Source organism: Solea solea, chromosome 16 (genome assembly GCF_958295425.1).
Source record: "Solea solea chromosome 16, fSolSol10.1, whole genome shotgun sequence".
In the NCBI taxonomy this organism is placed as follows: domain Eukaryota; kingdom Metazoa; phylum Chordata; class Actinopteri; order Pleuronectiformes; family Soleidae; genus Solea; species Solea solea.
The window spans coordinates 14,112,197-14,129,750 of NC_081149.1; the positions used below are offsets into that span (position 1 = coordinate 14,112,197).

The following is a 17,554-nucleotide window of genomic DNA, read 5'->3' on the forward strand; positions in this document are numbered from 1 at the left end:
TATATATATATATTGCTTGTGTATGATTATTTTATGTTTAATTTCTAAAATGCAAATAATTCCAGTTAAATTTTTACACTGTCAGTTTTTATTCACATAGAGTAAATACCATGATCACTGTTTTCCTAGTGGAAACAGATGGCTTACTACACAGTTACAATGGGTAAAGTGTTTTGAGTGAAAATTTGTTTTTCTCTTGTGGGCAAAGAAGCGCCTTCATGAATGAAGTCACGTGGCCAAACACGGTGACGTCTGGCTTCGGTACAAGAGAAAGGAATCAACAAGGGAAGCACGAGCGGGCTCCTGTCAGTCACACGGACGATTCGACTGCACCTTTTTTATATATTCGCTCGTCCGCATGTCGTTGTAAGAAGAGGAGTCGGACGGTTTCAACTTCAAACAGCGTCATTTGTGAGTCAGGTGGGCCCGGAGACCAAACACTGTCGGGTGTTGTTATGCTGAGTGTGCATGCTGCTGACAAGCTGGCCGCGGTTAGCATCGTCGGTTAGCATACCTAGTATCGCCAAGGTGGCTGGGTTCATACCCAGCAATGCTTTTCAAAATAAGACAGTCCGCAGCACGGGTGTGGTGCGTGCGCTTTATTTTGAAAGTGCAACACCGGAAGCTCCTGTGTTGTTCGTGAGAGTTGACGTCTACGCTGCAGTGATGGCAGCTAATCTTTTGTACACACTCGTGAGCCGCGAAACAAAATGTGTCACTCACATTTTGGCTTCGACCCGTAGCGGTTACCGTATGTCTCGCGCCTGTGCGGCGGTTTTCCCGAATGAGGAATCGCCGTGTTGCCACACTTGTAGTAGGAAGCCTGAGCTGAGCTGAGCGGGGGGATTTCCTCGCTTGCTTGTTGTTTTGTAGGCGGGGAGTTGTTTGCCAGCGCTTTCGCGAGCAGCCGCGTCAGGGCTGGAGACAAGAGTCGCGGAATGTCAGGAGTGTGTAACTGTAAAGGGCTGCTTTTAGGCTGAAGGAACCTCGTGTGTGTCTGTGTATGTGTGTGTGTGTTTGTGTGTGCGCGTCCACGGTGCCACAGCGCTCCTCCGTGGTTTTGTCCACTCATGCGCTTCTTCCCGTTTAAACCTGCTGCTTCATCACCTCGTTGTGAAAAGGAGCGAGCGCGAGGAGCCGAGGCAGCGGTTTAGCGAGCACATCAGGTCGGTTGCAATGTAATGTTGTTTTGTGTCCAACATGAATGTGATTTTTTTGCTTTTTCCTTTTGAGGTTCTGAAGCGTGTTTTGCGGATTTAATAATTTTTATTTTGTATTATTATTATTCCAAACCGTCGTTTGGTGTTGAATTGTCTCACCTGAAGTGACAATCCATTAAACCGAAGGTTCACGTGCAAACAATGGCATCGCCAAAAACCAAACCCGTCGTCCTTGGCTTTTATCGCATAATGAGTGTTATCCCATTGTCGGACCCCAAGCAACAAGCGGCGGCTTTTTTTTCTTTATCATGCTGAATCATCACAATGAGGTATTTAGACGAATCTCTGAATCCACCCCCCTGCGAAATATGGCACCACCACCGTACAAAGGTCTGCTCGCTAGATAGGGGGTCGATGATGTTTATCACCGTTGTGGAGGGAGATTGATGGAAACGGTGCTGATGCTGAGGAGGATCCAGTCCTGCACGTCAGTCATCGAGCCATGAGCATCAAGTGATGACCATCACGCGTTTATCAACAGTCTCGTCTACATTCATTCAGCCGACAATGTGCGTTTCACTGCTGCACTGTCAACAAACGGGGTGTGAGGACATTCAGACTAAGTGCTTATAGGTGTCAGCTGCGATGTCAAATCTATTTGAAAAATGCATGATAAGCAATATATCATGCATGCCGTTGCCACCATAATGGATGCATGCAATGAGTTACAATTGGGTCATGTGTAAAGTATTTTTTCTATGTCCGTGCAATGTTTACTTTAAAAAATACCTTGTATTTATGATAATAATCAGCGTAGTACTGTATAGACGACCAGTTTTATTAAGTAGCTCTCTAATAATACAATGAAAAGTATCCTCTCTTTTATTTTGGGGGTGGCAGATGCTCTTGTTTCCCCTGATGAAATTTGCTGCCTATTAGTGTGCCCACTTATGGAGGGCAGGTAATGAATTACCCATGGAGAATCTCTGTGCAATCTGAAAAGTCACCTTGGAAACTGTTGAGCATATATAGGCAGGGCTTAACAGATAGAAGTTCCCCCATTCTTGCTCCGATTTTCAACTTATTTCATCATCTGTGTTCATGCGAGCAGGGCATTGAAGTGTGTTTAGCAGAGAGTCCAGGCCCTACATCAGAAGGCTTGGCTTTGCAATAAAGCGTAATGCCCATCTTGGCCTTTCTCTGCAGGTAACAAGAACAGATGAGGGTCCATATAAGAGCCCAGTGGGGATGGCAGTGGTGTGAGGACGGAGGCAGGGGGTGCCGGAGATCAGCTCTGAGATTTATCACCCTGTTGCATTGTGGTAGCTGAGATAAAATAAGGCTGGATACCGCAGAGGTGAATCAAGCGCAGAACCCGTAGCCAGTGGCGTTGCTCGGAAGCGGGCAGGTGGTGGAGGATGGAGGGAGGATATGTGAGGTTGATGAAACACGCAGGCAATACTTCCCTGTACAGTCTGGCCACCGACTCCTCTGTCTGGCCAACATGGCTGTACCTTGGGAGTCGTTACACCTATTCAGGACAATTAATAGCCTCAAGAAAGGAACACAAATGTGGGATTTGTAAACAAAAGTGCTGCTTAAGCTGCACAGGGAAATGAGAATGCCTGGAAGGAAGAGAGAAAAAGATCAATATAGTTTTTTTTTCCCCCCACGTTTTGCAACAGGGAGGGAATGTTGGTGATGAAACCTCTTGTAAGTGGAGTGCAGATTATGATTGCTTAGTGTTGCGATATTCCCGCTTTATCCAGACAGTGCGGCGAGTGTGTTTGATGATTTTCTGATTGAGTTAGACTTTACGTGTTCATTAAGGTCCTCTCTGTGTGTATGTGTGTGTAATTTGGATTAGCCGATATTGGACAGGAGAGGTGTGTGTGTGTGTGTTCAAATGTAGAGCTGTTCACTCATTGGGCGCTGTTTTTTTTCTTGTAACCTACTTTTATCCCGGGTGATTTATGTGCAGGACACATCAGTTGGTTAAAGTGAAAGTAGAAAAAAGTGATCTACCCACATGTGAGTGATAAGTTGAGATGAAACTAGTGAGTCACACAGGGGGAAAAACTTGTCAGTTTCCTTGCACAAGATTAAATGATTGTCCAATGTCTTGAAATGTCATGTGCTGAATAAGTTGTAAGACAGTGAGACCAGAATGTATGTAACAACCCTCATCCAAGAGGGTTAAAGATCATCGAATACAGGTTAGGTGGTATTTTTTTATTCTTAGAAATCAGAGCAGCTTTAATATTATTGTTTTAAACATATTTATTTTGGCTGATAATGTTTGACCTCTTCTCTTTTTTTCACCCAACAGATTAAAATACAACATTTTTAATGTGGCTTAACAGAAACATTAATTTATAAAACACTCCACCTCTTCAACCTACATTAAACACGAAATACATTTTAATTGTATTTATCTGCTGATGTCGATTATTAGAAATGGCAATAATCAGCTCGATTAATTCGTTGACTTCTGGCTTACTCATCCTTAACAGATTCCCTTTAAGTACATTTCTTGAATTAATTCAAAATGCTGCTATATTATGTGCAGTAGGATCAGGCGTTGATTTGTCACAATTTATTTCCTGTCACCTTTTCGGTCTTGTCACTATCTTTTCACCAGCATCTTTTACAAAATTACACCCTAGTGATAAATATGTGGCGTTTATTTATTTATTTATACAACAGAACAGAATGACACTCCCTGCATGGGGATCAAGGTGACCACTGCGATGACGCAGGATTGTGTTTGTAATTTCTTCTGTTATTTTGGGTTTTACTTGAAGGAGGACTGGATCCAGTCACAGCACTGCAGTGACGAGTTGAGGCAGACTTCTTTAAATTCTTGGTACCGAGTTCATGATATTGATGCTGCATTATTGATTCAGACTGAAGTGATTTAATTACATTTTTTTTGGGCAACCATATTGAGTTTGAGGCTTCATCAAATATCCTATTGGCAGATGTCGTCTATCACTTGTCATAATTTGATCTGAATGGTGCCTGACAGTGTTATTAATAGAAATTAGCTTCAGATTCCTTCTTATTTTCTGGTGATGACTGCCGTCATGTGACTGTCTTATAACAGGGAGGAAAAATCCAACCATAAATTACTTTCCCTGCTTCTTTATTTGGTGATGCTGCTAATCTGTGTTTATTTTTCTAGCCTGGGGGTGTTTCACTTGAAGAGAATCCACCTCGAATCATAGCTGTGCAGTGGTGCTAATCGAAAATGTGAATTATTTTAATATTATTTGCGCTGGAATGTGCTGTATTGCGGGCTTTTCTGTGTTGCAACATGCATTTGATGTAGAAAACCAGTCAGAGCCAATCTATGAGCTGAATATTTTGGCTTTCAATCCTTCCTACTGCTGCCTGTTCAATCACATCCTCCAGGAAGGTATTGTGGATGACCAGTGGAGTCTCTTTTCTTGTCCTACTGCTAATACCAGCAGAGCAGCTCGAAGAGTAAACAGCAGCTTGGTAATGGATTCTGTAAACACTGAAATATTGGTTAATGCAAACCAGACCAACCCAAGTCTCTTTAAATAAACCTCACACTATCAGTGAGTTCAGAAAATACAAAATCCCTTGAGGGCAGTGATTCATGTTTTCACTTTAAACCACTTGAACTAGATGCAAATTTCCGACATAAATGTGCCACATGCTGCTCTGCATAGTACAACCTACGAGATGCATGTGGGCTTTTTTTTTTTTTTTTTCAGGCCAAGCGTCTCCGACAGTGCATCATTTTACGGTGCCTATTTTTAAGTAGCGACAAATATTCGATGTTAGTAGTGTCTGTGAACATCTGTATAAACAAACTGGAAGAAAAAAAAATCTACAACTACAACTTTAGCTTTTAATGTTCTGATATCATCACCCACACCAAACTTTTTAAATAATTAAGTACTAGAGAAGATGCATAATACTGCATCTTGTCGGATTGATGGTACCTATTTAGCATTTTGCTGCTTCAAATCTGATGAAGACATTCAAATCTGTATTCGTCATTTTAACGTTCAGTGTGTAAATGGATATTAATACAACTAGATAAATAACACTTTCCCCTCACACACTAACAGCCTGAACAGCTAAAATTATCTCAGGAAAACTGTCTGCTAACGTCAACAAATCGCCAGCTTCCTAAATACAGTAATGCATCGTGCAATAAGCACGTATTGGATCACTGTCGCTGGCTTTTATTGTGCCAGTCAAAGCAAGCTGATGGGATTTACAAGAGTAACATGACATCGTGCAAGAGCAGTGGAACTTTAGTTACTTCATCTGTCAACATGATGCTGGTCAGCCACATTCAGTCTCATGTATCCTTGTATCCCTTTTAGGATGCTGAGCAGTGTCTTTGAGAAGAAGGGTGTTTCTGAATTTTACATGTACAACGTTTATGTAATGCCATCTTATTAGTTTATGGTCTTTCTTTTTCTTTTCAAAAAGACCAACAGAACTTTTATTAAATTGCTCAAATGAATTGTGTTACGTATAACTTTTAGATTTGATACATGTAGGCTACCATAGCAACTGGCCCCAGTTTAGATGCCAAAGAACCTCAACTAACCTCAAGCACCCATGCAGTTATAGTTTGTGGAAAATGGGCACTATTGCGGTGTGTAATTGTCGAGAAATATTAAACACATTTTATTTCATCGTTCTTAATATCTGTTTATGTATATATATGTGTGTGTGTATATATATATATATATTTATGTGTATATATACATATATGTATGTATGTGTGTGTGTGTGTGTGTGTGTGTATAAAAACACTGTTGCCCCCAACGAAATTATGCCGTGTTTACGGAAAACAATTGTATCGATCATTTGTGTGTATATATGTATATGTATATATATATATATATATATGTGTGTATGTGTATATATATATATATATATATATATATATATATATATATATATATATATGTGTGTATATATGTGTGTATATATGTATATGTGTATATATATATATATATATATATATATATTTATATATATACACACACATCTTCAGACCAGAGCAATAGCTAGATAAAGAGACGGTTGCTAACAAGTTTATTTGAAGAATTAGCCTGAGAAAAAGTTGTGATACTATTGTGGTTACTTTCTATTTTAATATTGCCCAGAACCTGGTCAAATGTATAGGCTTAGTATTTCCCCTCTGCTTCAAGCATATCACATTTCCTGCTGAAGGCTGCTGAATGATCTCCCCTCTCTCCCTCTTTGTCACATTTCACGCTCTGAATACTTAGTAGTTAATAGCTTCCCTCCCCTCTTCCAATCGTACCTTTCTTTCTTTCTCTCTCTCTCTCTCTCTCTCTCTCTCTCTCTCTCTCCCTCCCTCCCTCCCTCCCTCCCTCCCTCTCCCTCGCAGACGTGCGTACACACGGTTGTCTCGATACACAAGTTTACACCAGTCTTCCAGTAACTCCTCCAAAGCTATCAGAGGAGTCTGATTTTTAATTTGCAGTTAAATGGCTCCCGACACATGGAGCTTGCTTGATAATTGACTTCACTCCGCTGAAGGGAGGAATGATTAGATCTGAATATCTAAGTGATCTTTTTAACTCTGAATTAGGAGGGAGGGAGTAAAAGTAGTAACTCTGATCAGGCATGAAGTGTTGAGAATAACTATTTATGTCATGCACACGTGTGTCGGCTACATTAAGAATCTCAACCCTGAAGGAGCAAGTGGACAGGACAACAAATCACCACTGAGTATAAATAAATGAGCCAAAGCTTAATGAGACAGTGCTGACATTTTTCACATACGTCTCACTATCTTTGTGGTCATCGTTGTTCTATTTCATGTGGAAAGTCCATGATAATGGGGTGAGAGGCTACAACTCTCATACATTATTGATTGGGGGAAACCGAATAGGCGGTTGCGCTAAATTCACATCTAAGCGCTCCTCTTTGGTGTTGTGTTAATCGCTAAAGATGTGCAGAGTTGAAAAGGTGGCGCTCAAAAACCCTTCTGTGTCACCTAAGTCCTAATTTATATCTTGGCCGTAGCTTTGTAGATGTGCCGACCTTCTTTAGTCTGGTCATAGTAAGAGAATGGGATTTAAATTAGGGATAAATTCAAAATGAAGCAGTATTCTGTCTCTTCTCTTTTAGAGAGAGATGATGTATTGTTTGGTGTGAGATAATATGCAGCTGTTAGTTTCATACAAATGAATTGTTATTGTCGGATGCTGCCCGTGCTTTCCTGAAAAACAGTGTTTCATCAGCATGCACATCCACTGTCTACTTTTATTCTCTTCATTAGCAAGACGCCACTGCCAAGTGCCTGGGCGCTTTATTTCAAGAATTGATCATGACAAGTTAAATTTATATGTGCTTGTGTGGTTTTGGTAATCTGTCTGTGTGTGGATGCCTGTGCATGTGATCTGTTACGTGATATGCAATCCGCTGTCATGTCTCAGTAGAGCCTGCACCCCATTAGTCCTCCCCGGCCATGTTTAGTATTCAGTGAGCAGGCGCTGTCGTAATCTGGATTCGGAGGCAGGTTGCTTGGGTTTTTGTTTGCACTTATGGCCCTGATAATCTTGTTACACTGCTGTCAAGTGGAGCTGGCTTTCCCCTGCAGCCCCTCAGCCACCATGCTTGCCACCTTCAGTCGCAGATATCCAACCGCTTCTCCCCCCTCCCCGCTACCCCCACCAGCCTACCGCCATTTTAAGACAACCAATGATGGACGAGCCTTGGCTATATCCTTGAAGAATCACCTCCTGAGCATCTTTATTCAGCCTCCCACCCCCGTCCCTGTCTCCCACCCCCCACCTCAGGCAGGGAACGACAGTGATAAATATTCATCAGGGGATGCAGTGGGTGGATGCTGTAGCCTCAGTTCCCCCTCAACAAAGGGTCCCCTAGCTAATGGTGTCCATCCTTGGCAGCCTCCTGGAGAGATTCTGTAGGGGGGGATGAGATCATTAAAACATGCCATGGACTCGAGGTTGGACCTATCATGTCACATCAGCATTTGTCCCCCCCCCCGAGTCTCAACCTAAGCCTACCCTACCTTCCTGAGTTGCCCTCCACAGATTTGGATGAAAACAGACTGCTTTTTGAAGGTTGGCTGGGTTGCTCTCATTGTGTAAGTTCAACTTCACAACTTCCTAATTGCCACCTTGGTTTTGGTCCTTGCTGAGATCAGTGTTATTTTTTTTTTTTCATCCTAACCTGTTCTTCTCAAGCTCCTCTAAATGTGTCGAGCGTGCATTTCTCACAAGGCTGTTTGTTCTCTCCCCCTCTTTCTTTTCACCCTCTCTCTTTCTCTGTCCGTCTATCCCACCGTACCCTCCTTCCCTTTCTCTGGGTGACCACACTCAGCATTTTCTATTTCCTGTGGGTGTGATGTCTCTCCCACACAAGCAATCAGCACTGATTTGTCAGCATTCTTCCAGGCAATTCATAAAAATTCAGCAAGCTCTTACAAAAGACGTCTGTGTCGCCACGCCTGCTCCCTATGCCTTCACTGCCCCTTTGCTCCAGGCTGCTGCCCTGTCTGCTAGATACACACACACACACACAGAAGAAATAACAAAGAAAACAGCAAGATATTTTTGTCTACCGTGCTTGATTGTGATTGTAAAGAGGGCGATCCTGTGTAATCAAATCAGTGGAGTAAGTCTAAAATTTCAACGTCACTTTTTTGTGGGTAAATTATAGGTGTGATTTTCCTTGCTGTGCCTCTCCGTGTTTATGTGCAAGCATGCCCCTTTGTTTCTGTGAGGTATGACATGCCTGGTAGTGGAAGGGAGCAGCTGTGCATTGGACCTTGTCTGTGTTGTGGTGCCATGCCTTGTCATTGGTAGCCGTCTGCTGGCAGCAGCCTGTGCTGGAGGGCTGCAACCTGGACACAGTCCTTCCCATAGTGTCGTATGGTGAGCTTTCAGTGCACTGAGACATGCCTGTGTCACCCCTACACAGCTGTGTGACACAATGCGACTCCTCAACCTGACAGCGTCCCGTCTCCCAGATTGCAACTGGTTCCTGAACAATGTTGAGCTGCTGAGAGAAAATGATAGGTTCAGTATGAAATTTGGAAGATGTAGCCTTTTTTTCCCCCACTCTCGTCCCAGTAGCTATTAGTGGAGCACTTTCCTGTCTATTTGTCCATTATCTGTGCATCATCAGGCAGACCATTATCCCATTATGTTTTGCATCTGTGGTCCAAATGCTTACTGGAAATGAGTCACCACAAAGGCCAGTGAAAGGTAGGTGTTACTATCAGCCAGCTATTCATAGCCATCCCAACAGAGATGAACAGTATCACATTTAAAAAGTCCTCTGCAGATCATGAGAGGCTTTTTTTTCAAATGGGCATTGGCAGAACAGAGAAACGCTGGCATTTTAATGCCTAGCCAGAGGACGCTTTTGAAGTGGAATCATCAAGAAACCAAGTCACAATCTGACCTCATGTTATGTCCCCAGTCTGTGTAATAGTGTCGTATTCAGGTCATTTTTAACAAGCGCCTGTCTCTGCCTGTTTGGCTCAGGTGACCGGGTCCACCTGTAGCACACTTTTGTTGCCATGGAAATATTCTGGCCATCTTGGTGTACTGCAGAGCTATGGCTCACATTCTTCTCTTCTTCTCTCACTGAGCATCTGTGCACAGTTTTCACATGCACATGGTGAGTGGCTTATCGGACGTCTGGGCAACATGCGCATGCATACAGAGAGGAGTTCCTTTTTTGAGGTTTCTTTTGTTTTCTCTTTTGATGCTCAAAAGTTGTAAGACGGCACATGCGTTTGTTTGTGTGCTCAGCACAAACACACCGATGGGCTGCGTAAATCAGCTTACCGAGGCAATGTGCTGGTTGGGCTGACTGTGGTTGGTGCCTGTGTGGCTGACACAGCAATAACTGTGTGTACTGTAACGCATCCAGGGCCATGAGTGTGTGTGTGTGTGTGTGTGTGTCTCTTTGTGTGCACGCATTTATCTGGTGACAGAGCTCACATGATGAAAGCTGCCCAACTTTCTTAACACCAGTGGGTTAGATTTCTCTCCAGTCAAGCTCCTCTCGGTGTTCCCTCAGCACTGAGTTGACAGAATAAAGTGCAGTGCAGTGCTTTTATTCTGGAAGATAGTCTAGACTCTGCAGTGGTTTCAGCATATGCCCCTTTTTCATTGATTTATTGTTTATAGTATCACACTGGCCAAATCTAGACAGGTGTGACCGTCTAGACAGAGCAGTGCAGTAGAGGAAACCCTGCCCTGCTTCTCTATATGAATGTATTTTAGGTCATGATGTATGTGCTACAGAAAGTCAGTCCCCAGTTGTTTTCCAGTTCATTCATGTCCTCTGCTATTTGTGAACGGCTGCATTGAGTAGAAGTGGCTTTCTCGGAGTTTAGCTTGCCAATAAATTATCGGGAACTGCTTGCTGTCCGACAAAAATGTCATCGTCCTAATGACTCACCACGCGGCTGTTTGAATTCAGTGCATGATTCAAGCGAGACACATATAAAGCACTTCTCATTCGATTGTATGGCCTGATTTTGCTCACACTCACTTATGGTGTTGGGGGAAATGCGTACCACCGAGTTATTTGTCCAGAGTGGCAGTAATAGTCCAGGTACCAACAGACATGGCATCAATTACGAGGAAGTCTGAAAAGTCCTTGACCCCCTTTTGTGCAAGGACGTAGTCGAGCTGTAGTTTCCTAGCCCAGAAATAAATCAGTTTGTGTTTCAAAGACATTTCCTTCCCTCAAGCATTTTTAGTGGTCGTGATTCATTCTAACGGTGTTTTTTCTGTTTTTGTTTGTTTGTTTATTTAACCGACAGACCAACCAGCAATACAGGTGGACACGGCTTTCGTGGCATGACTACCACAAACAAGGGAAACAAGGCCTTGAAGGTAAACAGTTTGCACAAATACAGACCTACATTATGAGTGGGAGTGATTTCATTTATGAATGATGAAAACAACCAACACTAACAACCCCCTCCCACAGGTGAAGCGGGAGCCGGGGGAAAATGGCACCAGCCTTACTGACGACGAGCTGGTCACCATGTCGGTGCGGGAGTTGAACCAGCATCTACGAGGGCTAACCAAGGAGGAAATCCTGCAGCTGAAGCAGCGGCGACGTACCCTGAAAAACCGGGGCTATGCCGCCAGCTGTCGGGTAAAGCGTGTCACCCAGAAAGAGGAGCTGGAGAAGCAGAAGTCTCTGCTGCAGCAGGAAGTGGACAAGCTGGCCACAGAGAACGCTAGCATGAAGGTGGAGCTGGACGCTCTGCGGTCAAAGTACGAGGCCCTCCAGAGCTTTGCCAGAACTGTGGCCCGCAACCCCGTCACCTCAGCCAGGGGACCAATGGCCTCTGTCATAGGACCCCTCATCCCTGGTAAAGTAGCTGCAACCAGTGTCATCACCATCGTCAAATCCAAAACGGAGGCTAGGTCGTAGTAGCAGAGGGGGGTCGGCAGAAAGAAGATTGTCAAGATTAAATGGGTCAGTGCATTGTAACGTGGCCCAGGATTAACCTGTGTACGTTCTCCGTTTTATCGCTTGGCACCCACACTTTTTTACGCATCCGCTTTTTTAAGTACGACTCAGCAATCTGCGCCTCGTTTTGTGCTGATGGATGAAACCATCAAATCAGACTCTCACTGTTGGTTATTTATTGGCAATGCTAAATTAAAAAATGTGGCTAGAAATGTTCAAGAAGGCAATATCGGGTGGCAAAGTTGCATCAAAGTCCGAATTGTATTCGCTTGTTGGTTTTAAATGATGACTGGTATGTGACGTGCTGGTTCCCGTTTTTAAGAATTGTAATCTGAATGCAGCAGAAACAATAGAAAGAGCCAGCACATGTCTGATTCAAATCCTCTTGGCTTGTTATTATGCACTGACTCAAATTAGGATGAACACAACAAGTGGCCACAGACACTTGTGTGTGTGTGTGTGTGTGTGTGTGTGGACGCTACAGTTGTCTTCAAAAACAGCGTGACTAACCCAGTAGTCGTAAAAATTAATCATTATGTGTGGTTTTGTTGTCGTCTGTCAAGAATATAAGCGTGAAATAATGCTCCCAGATTTAGCATTCATTTCTGTTTATGCATCTGTGACAGGCTTTAATGAACTTGTCATTATCAATATGACTGGTAGATGCAATAATATATGTATGCACTGAAAATACAGAGAGGTCTTGCATATTTATGGTTAAGTGGAAACGTTAAAAATGATCAGCCGTTCTTAATGATGTTTCAGAGCTCAGTGCCATTCCAATGTGTGACAAGATTCTTCTACAGTATCAGAAAATCTGAATGTTATTACAGAGATATCCTCATGTTTTGTGGGGCGACGGTGAAATCCACAAACGTTTTGAAACATACTTTCTGCTCATAGATGAAATACGTTGTTGTTTTGTTTTGAAAAGTTATACGGTATATTGAAATTTTTTGTAATTACTTGTCGACAGGGCCCTCAGATATTTCCAAAAAAAAAGAAAAAAAAAATCTTTACACAAGCTTTACTGTTTGAATTGTTAAGGTGTAGAAACTTTGTCTAATGTTGGGTTCTTGGTTTTTATTACTAGGTAGATTACCTTCCATTGTTTATAGAAATACAGAAAAGAAAAATGAAAAAAAAAAAAAAATTACCTGTGACATCTTTTTTGCAATTGTACCGAAAGTGGCTTACTATTGAAGTCTGATAGCTTTTTCTAGTGACTAGGCGCGTACTGTGGGGTAGCGCGTGATGTGATGTGTAAGTGACAAGTTGGCAGTGTCGTTCACTGTATAGATGTCAATGCTGTGCTATTTAAAACAAATACAAAATCTGTAGAGCTAAACTAGGTGGTGTAAACAAGGTCAGTTGTCTTTGTGCGTATTGGCATCTGTGATATCCTCTGCTTCCTCTGTGTTCGTTACAAATCATATTGTCATGAAGAGTTTACCACATTGAACCGCGTGAGACAGAATTGGGGCGAAACGGCATTAGTCGACATTAATTCTAAAGGCTTTTACCAGAAAAGTGAATAATGGTTGCACCTGGTGCTGGATGCCCTCTAAACACATCCTCCGCAACCTGAAAGCAAATGACTCCATTAATGGGCAGATTTAATTGTTGTATTCACTTCAGCCGCTTAATAGGTGTGAACTGGAAAGATGAACGTCTCAAATTTACCTTTCTACAGACTAAACAAAATGTGAAGTTTGCCATTTTATAGTAGATGTGTGTGTTTGTTTTTTTCCCCCCCTTCATATATAGATGAGAATCCTTGCAATGGCTGAAGATTATATCAAAAAAAAATAGAGAAATTAATAGACAACCACCACCACCACATTGAGCAGCATCTCTTTGTAAATGTACCCACTGGTCTTCAGGTTGTTGAGGGTTTGTATGCACTAAGCTCGGGCTTGTTTTGCTCAGGACAAAACAGGTCACTCTGAAAAATGAACAAAAACCAATCGAGACGAGAAGTGGAGATGGCAGCTCTGTTCATATCTTTTCCCCTCCTCCGTTTCTTCCTTTTTTCCTTTCTAATAAGCATGTCATAAAAGGGCTTCAACCCCGTTCCGCGGAAAAGAGAGAGACACAGTACGAACACGTAGAATTACAATCAACAAGAAGCCGCCAGCAGCGCTCCTTCTGTGCCAAGTGTCGCATCACTCTCCGGGTCCTTCTAAAAGGAAATCTTAACACTGAAGCAGTTTTTACACCTCAAGGTGAAAGTAGTTGTGTAATGACATTAACAGAATGCACTTCATCCACATCTCACTCCTGCTGGACAGAATGTCTTACAGTGTCGGCGAGGTGTTAATCTACTCTCAGAAAGAAAAAAAAAAGAAAAGAAAAAAAAAAATCACCTTCACAGAAACACCACGCTGGAGACACGGGCGCCGGTTCTACTGTCCGTGTGCAAGTGTGCTATCCTCATTTTGTCAACACGCTTCGCTGTCCACATTGACTGGTTAACTGTGGGAAAAATAATGTATCTGACTTCTTGACATAGCCCAGTATTGATGTTGGCGTCTTTATTGCTGTGGCTGTCCCGTGGAGTGAATCTTTTTTCGTGTCAAGTGTCTTTAAGGTGTTGGGGGAGTGGCGAATGTCGACGGCGCTCTCTCTTACTCACACATACAGGTGTATAGTATGTAGCTTACAGTAGGTATTAATCACCATTGTGAAAAGTGACCCTTAATATGCAACTCAGTGGAAAGGTGTGTAAGAGTAATCAATATTGTCAAAGTGACTATGGTCTGTTATTTAATAAACCTAGCTGTTTTGTAGGTTTTTTTTTTGTTTTGTTTACGTGAAATGTTTTGTTTTGCATATTTGGCCCTTGTTTATCATAGCGAACATGTTAAAACTGTAATTTTTTTATTTTTTTTTTACGTTTTAAGGAATCACAGGGAAAGTTGCACTTGACCTATACTGTATAAAATGAGCCTGGGCGTGAATTGGACTTTTGATCTGACTGAAATCCGTTGCTATTAATATACAGTTTGTTAGGTTTTGTTGCACTGAGTGAAACTGATGCTACAGTAGATTCTGTCACAAGGGCCACTTGCAATATTTGTTTTCCTTTTTCATATGCTGTGTGTGTGTGTGCGCGCGCGCGTGTGTGTATATTTGTGTGACTGAGGTTCCTCTGCTGCTACACCAGTCATTAATGCTCGTCGTAAAAGTCCCTCACAGCGTTTCTGTTTTTATTCCATGTTGACTGTGTATTTTTGGAATTGATCTCAACACTGTAATTTTGTTCTGCAGATATATGTTTTAATTGGTTATGGCTTCTTTATTTTTTTTTCTTTTATTTATTTCTGTGTTTTTTTTAACTGTCCAGGAGGATAAATAACAGCACTTGTGTGGCAGTTGACTTTAATAGCTCTCAAGACATTACCCCCTCACCCTCCACCTCTGTATTATTATGCTTTGTGAACAGTTGACTGTGCAGGTTTTTCCCCCTTAACTCCAAGGAGTGGGTCTGTGTTTCAAAGGTATAAAAAAAAGAACAAAATATGACTAAAGCGAGTAATACAAAGTTAATAATCTGTTTTTGTTATTTTTCTGTATGGGTTGTAATAAAAAAAATATTGCAGTACTTTGTATCAAAACAAACAATAGTTAATTGTAACTATTTATAAATTAAATTATTGTACTTTTTTGCAATCTGTAGATAAGTACTATGTATTCATATATACAGTAACAACTGTGGATTTAAACGTGATTCTCCAAGGTGTCTAAGTTATTGATGTATATATTGTATGTTTGTTGATACAGCTTACTTTATTTTCTATAAGACCAATAAAAATGTTTTGAAAAAGGACTCATCAGCACCACGACTCTGTTTTTGATTACTTTTAAACACTGTTGAAATAGGGTTTTTTTTTTGTCACATACTGTGCTGTCATTGACCCAGTTCGATACTTGTAAAAATAAACTGGCGGGGAAGGACTTTTGCCATCCAGGGTGGGTTTTAGAAGACAGCGATCATTTAGATGGCACAATTTCTTTTTCTGCGATCCAAAAAAAGCTGCTGGGCGACCCACTTTGGCTAACCTCGGTGGACGTATTTTTGGCCCGACACAAGTAAAACATTAGAGTCATGAAGGATGTCTAGGTGTGCTTGTCCTAGATTAGGAGGAGTAGTGAGTTAGTCATCTCTGCTCCCTATGGGGCTCCTAAACCCCCTCTGTCTCAGTGCGCCTCATCAAACATCAGCCGCCTCAGCAGAGCCTCAACCCCAGCACATTGGAAACACATCTCATGAGAGACCACGCAGAGACAAAGAGACAGATGGCTGAAGATGAGCTACATTTTTACAACTCCATCCTGCAGGGCAAGTGTAAACCCCAGTGCCTCGCCGCCTTTCCTGCAGCATGGTATTGTTCCTCTCTCTTTGTCACATGGAGGAGGCTCCTACAGGTCCTGTGTGACCTGTGCCTTAACACGGCCTCCTCTCCCTCCTTGGACGCCTGCCCCAGACAACCTGATGGCCCCTGAAGAGTTGATTAATTCAGAGGGTTGGGTTAAGGTGAACTGGTGGGTAATCTAGGACAGCATTCTTCATCTTCACCCACTTCTGCAGCAGGTGTCTGCCCCACTTCTCAGACCCACAGCCTGCTCCGCAATTAATGTTGCCATCCCCATCAGCAAGGCCGTTTATTTGCCACGTCTGTGCCCTGCCAAAGCTTGGCATGGGGCTCCACTCTGCAAATGTCACCACAGGCAGAGGACGTGCCTGCTTATCAGAGATACTGCACTGAGGTGTATTTCTTCTGCTTTGTGGTGGGACTAAATCACCTGAAGCTGCTACAGTGTGTGCTGTAAAGCTGTTATGATGGTGCACAAAAATCATTATCCTCGTGTGAAACACCATGATTTTTTTTTTCCAGCACTAACCGCTGATTAAAGATCCCAGACAACCAGGGAGACAAGGCAACAGATGCCAGTGTATGCACTATTACTGCCACCGCTGCTGCTGCTGCTGCTGCTGCTGCTCATCAGGAGGTTACTACGTGTGCACCTGCTTTGCCATGTGTGGGCTTGGGTTTCCCTCTGCTGGCACTTGTGTGTAATGACGTGGTGTGTGTGTTTTAGCAGGGATTTTCCTCAAGATGATGCTACATTCACAATAACAGGATTCCCCTGTAGTGTGTTGCTTTCACTGAATGGCAAGAAAGTTTCACCTCACATTGTAAAGACTCAAATTAGATTTAAAAAAACAAAACAAAAAACAAAAACAAAGAATAATCATCAGTTTAAGTGTTTGCTGTGGCCCATGTTTTCTTATGTTTCAAATGGCAAGATGTCACACACATTCTCATGATATCACGTTTGCTTGTCTGTGATTATGTGTTAAATCAACTTAAATTAACAGCATTAGTAATGATTAATCATTGAAATATATATATTTGTTTATGTTTCTTTCTGTAATGTTCATCAGTAGCTCTATAGCCGAAATTATATATTTAATACTAAACTATAATTAATATTGTTGTCCATGAATGTTCATCTTGAAAGCACTTTATAACTTTGCTTAGACAAATGCCATGTGACTTAAAAACATCTAAAATAAATACTAGGCATGTCGTAATAATATAATATCTTAAAAGATATCTTATTTGCGGTGTTATTTTGCTGGGAATGGAGGTCAATGTGCAGGTCACATCACTGTCACATGACGTTCAGTGGAGAAGCTGCTGTTATGTAACGGCATGTCCGCGTCGTTCAGCAGCGCCTCATCGTACGATTCAACTTCCGTCAAGTTCATCACCATAAACACGGAGCTCGGCGGTCGGGCTTTTCAAAGTAAAAGTCAAAGACTACGGCGGCGTGTTGCGTTGGGTGTTTTAAACACATCGCTGCTTCCTCGTGGTGTGTTTGCGTGTATTAGT

General features: G+C 42.2%; 1 protein-coding gene across 3 annotated transcripts; it reads left to right on the forward strand.

Annotated features, from left to right (window-relative positions):
- Positions 1-190: 190 nt before the first annotated feature.
- Positions 191-15,483, forward strand: LOC131475454 (transcription factor MafG). Of its 3 annotated transcripts, none has more exons than XM_058653590.1 (3): positions 191-420; positions 10,993-11,065; positions 11,163-15,483. In XM_058653590.1, exons 2-3 carry the CDS (start codon positions 11,030-11,032, stop codon positions 11,613-11,615), a joined length of 489 nt encoding a protein of 162 aa, XP_058509573.1. In that variant the 5' UTR covers positions 191-420; positions 10,993-11,029; the 3' UTR covers positions 11,616-15,483. The 3 variants fall into 3 exon arrangements, with proteins under 3 accessions (XP_058509573.1, XP_058509572.1, XP_058509574.1); XM_058653589.1 differs by having other exon boundaries at positions 192-411; XM_058653591.1 differs by lacking the exon at positions 191-420 and adding an exon at positions 988-1,166.
- Positions 15,484-17,554: the final 2,071 nt, after the last annotated feature.

Bases quoted from the DNA above. Each gene is read 5' to 3' on its own strand.
- LOC131475454 (XM_058653590.1), top strand. From the start codon at position 11,030: ATGACTACCACAAACAAGGGAAACAAGGCCTTGAAG. The intron at 11,066-11,162 runs GTAAACAGTTTG...CCCCTCCCACAG, and splicing joins AGGGAAACAAGGCCTTGAAG to GTGAAGCGGGAGCCGGGGGA.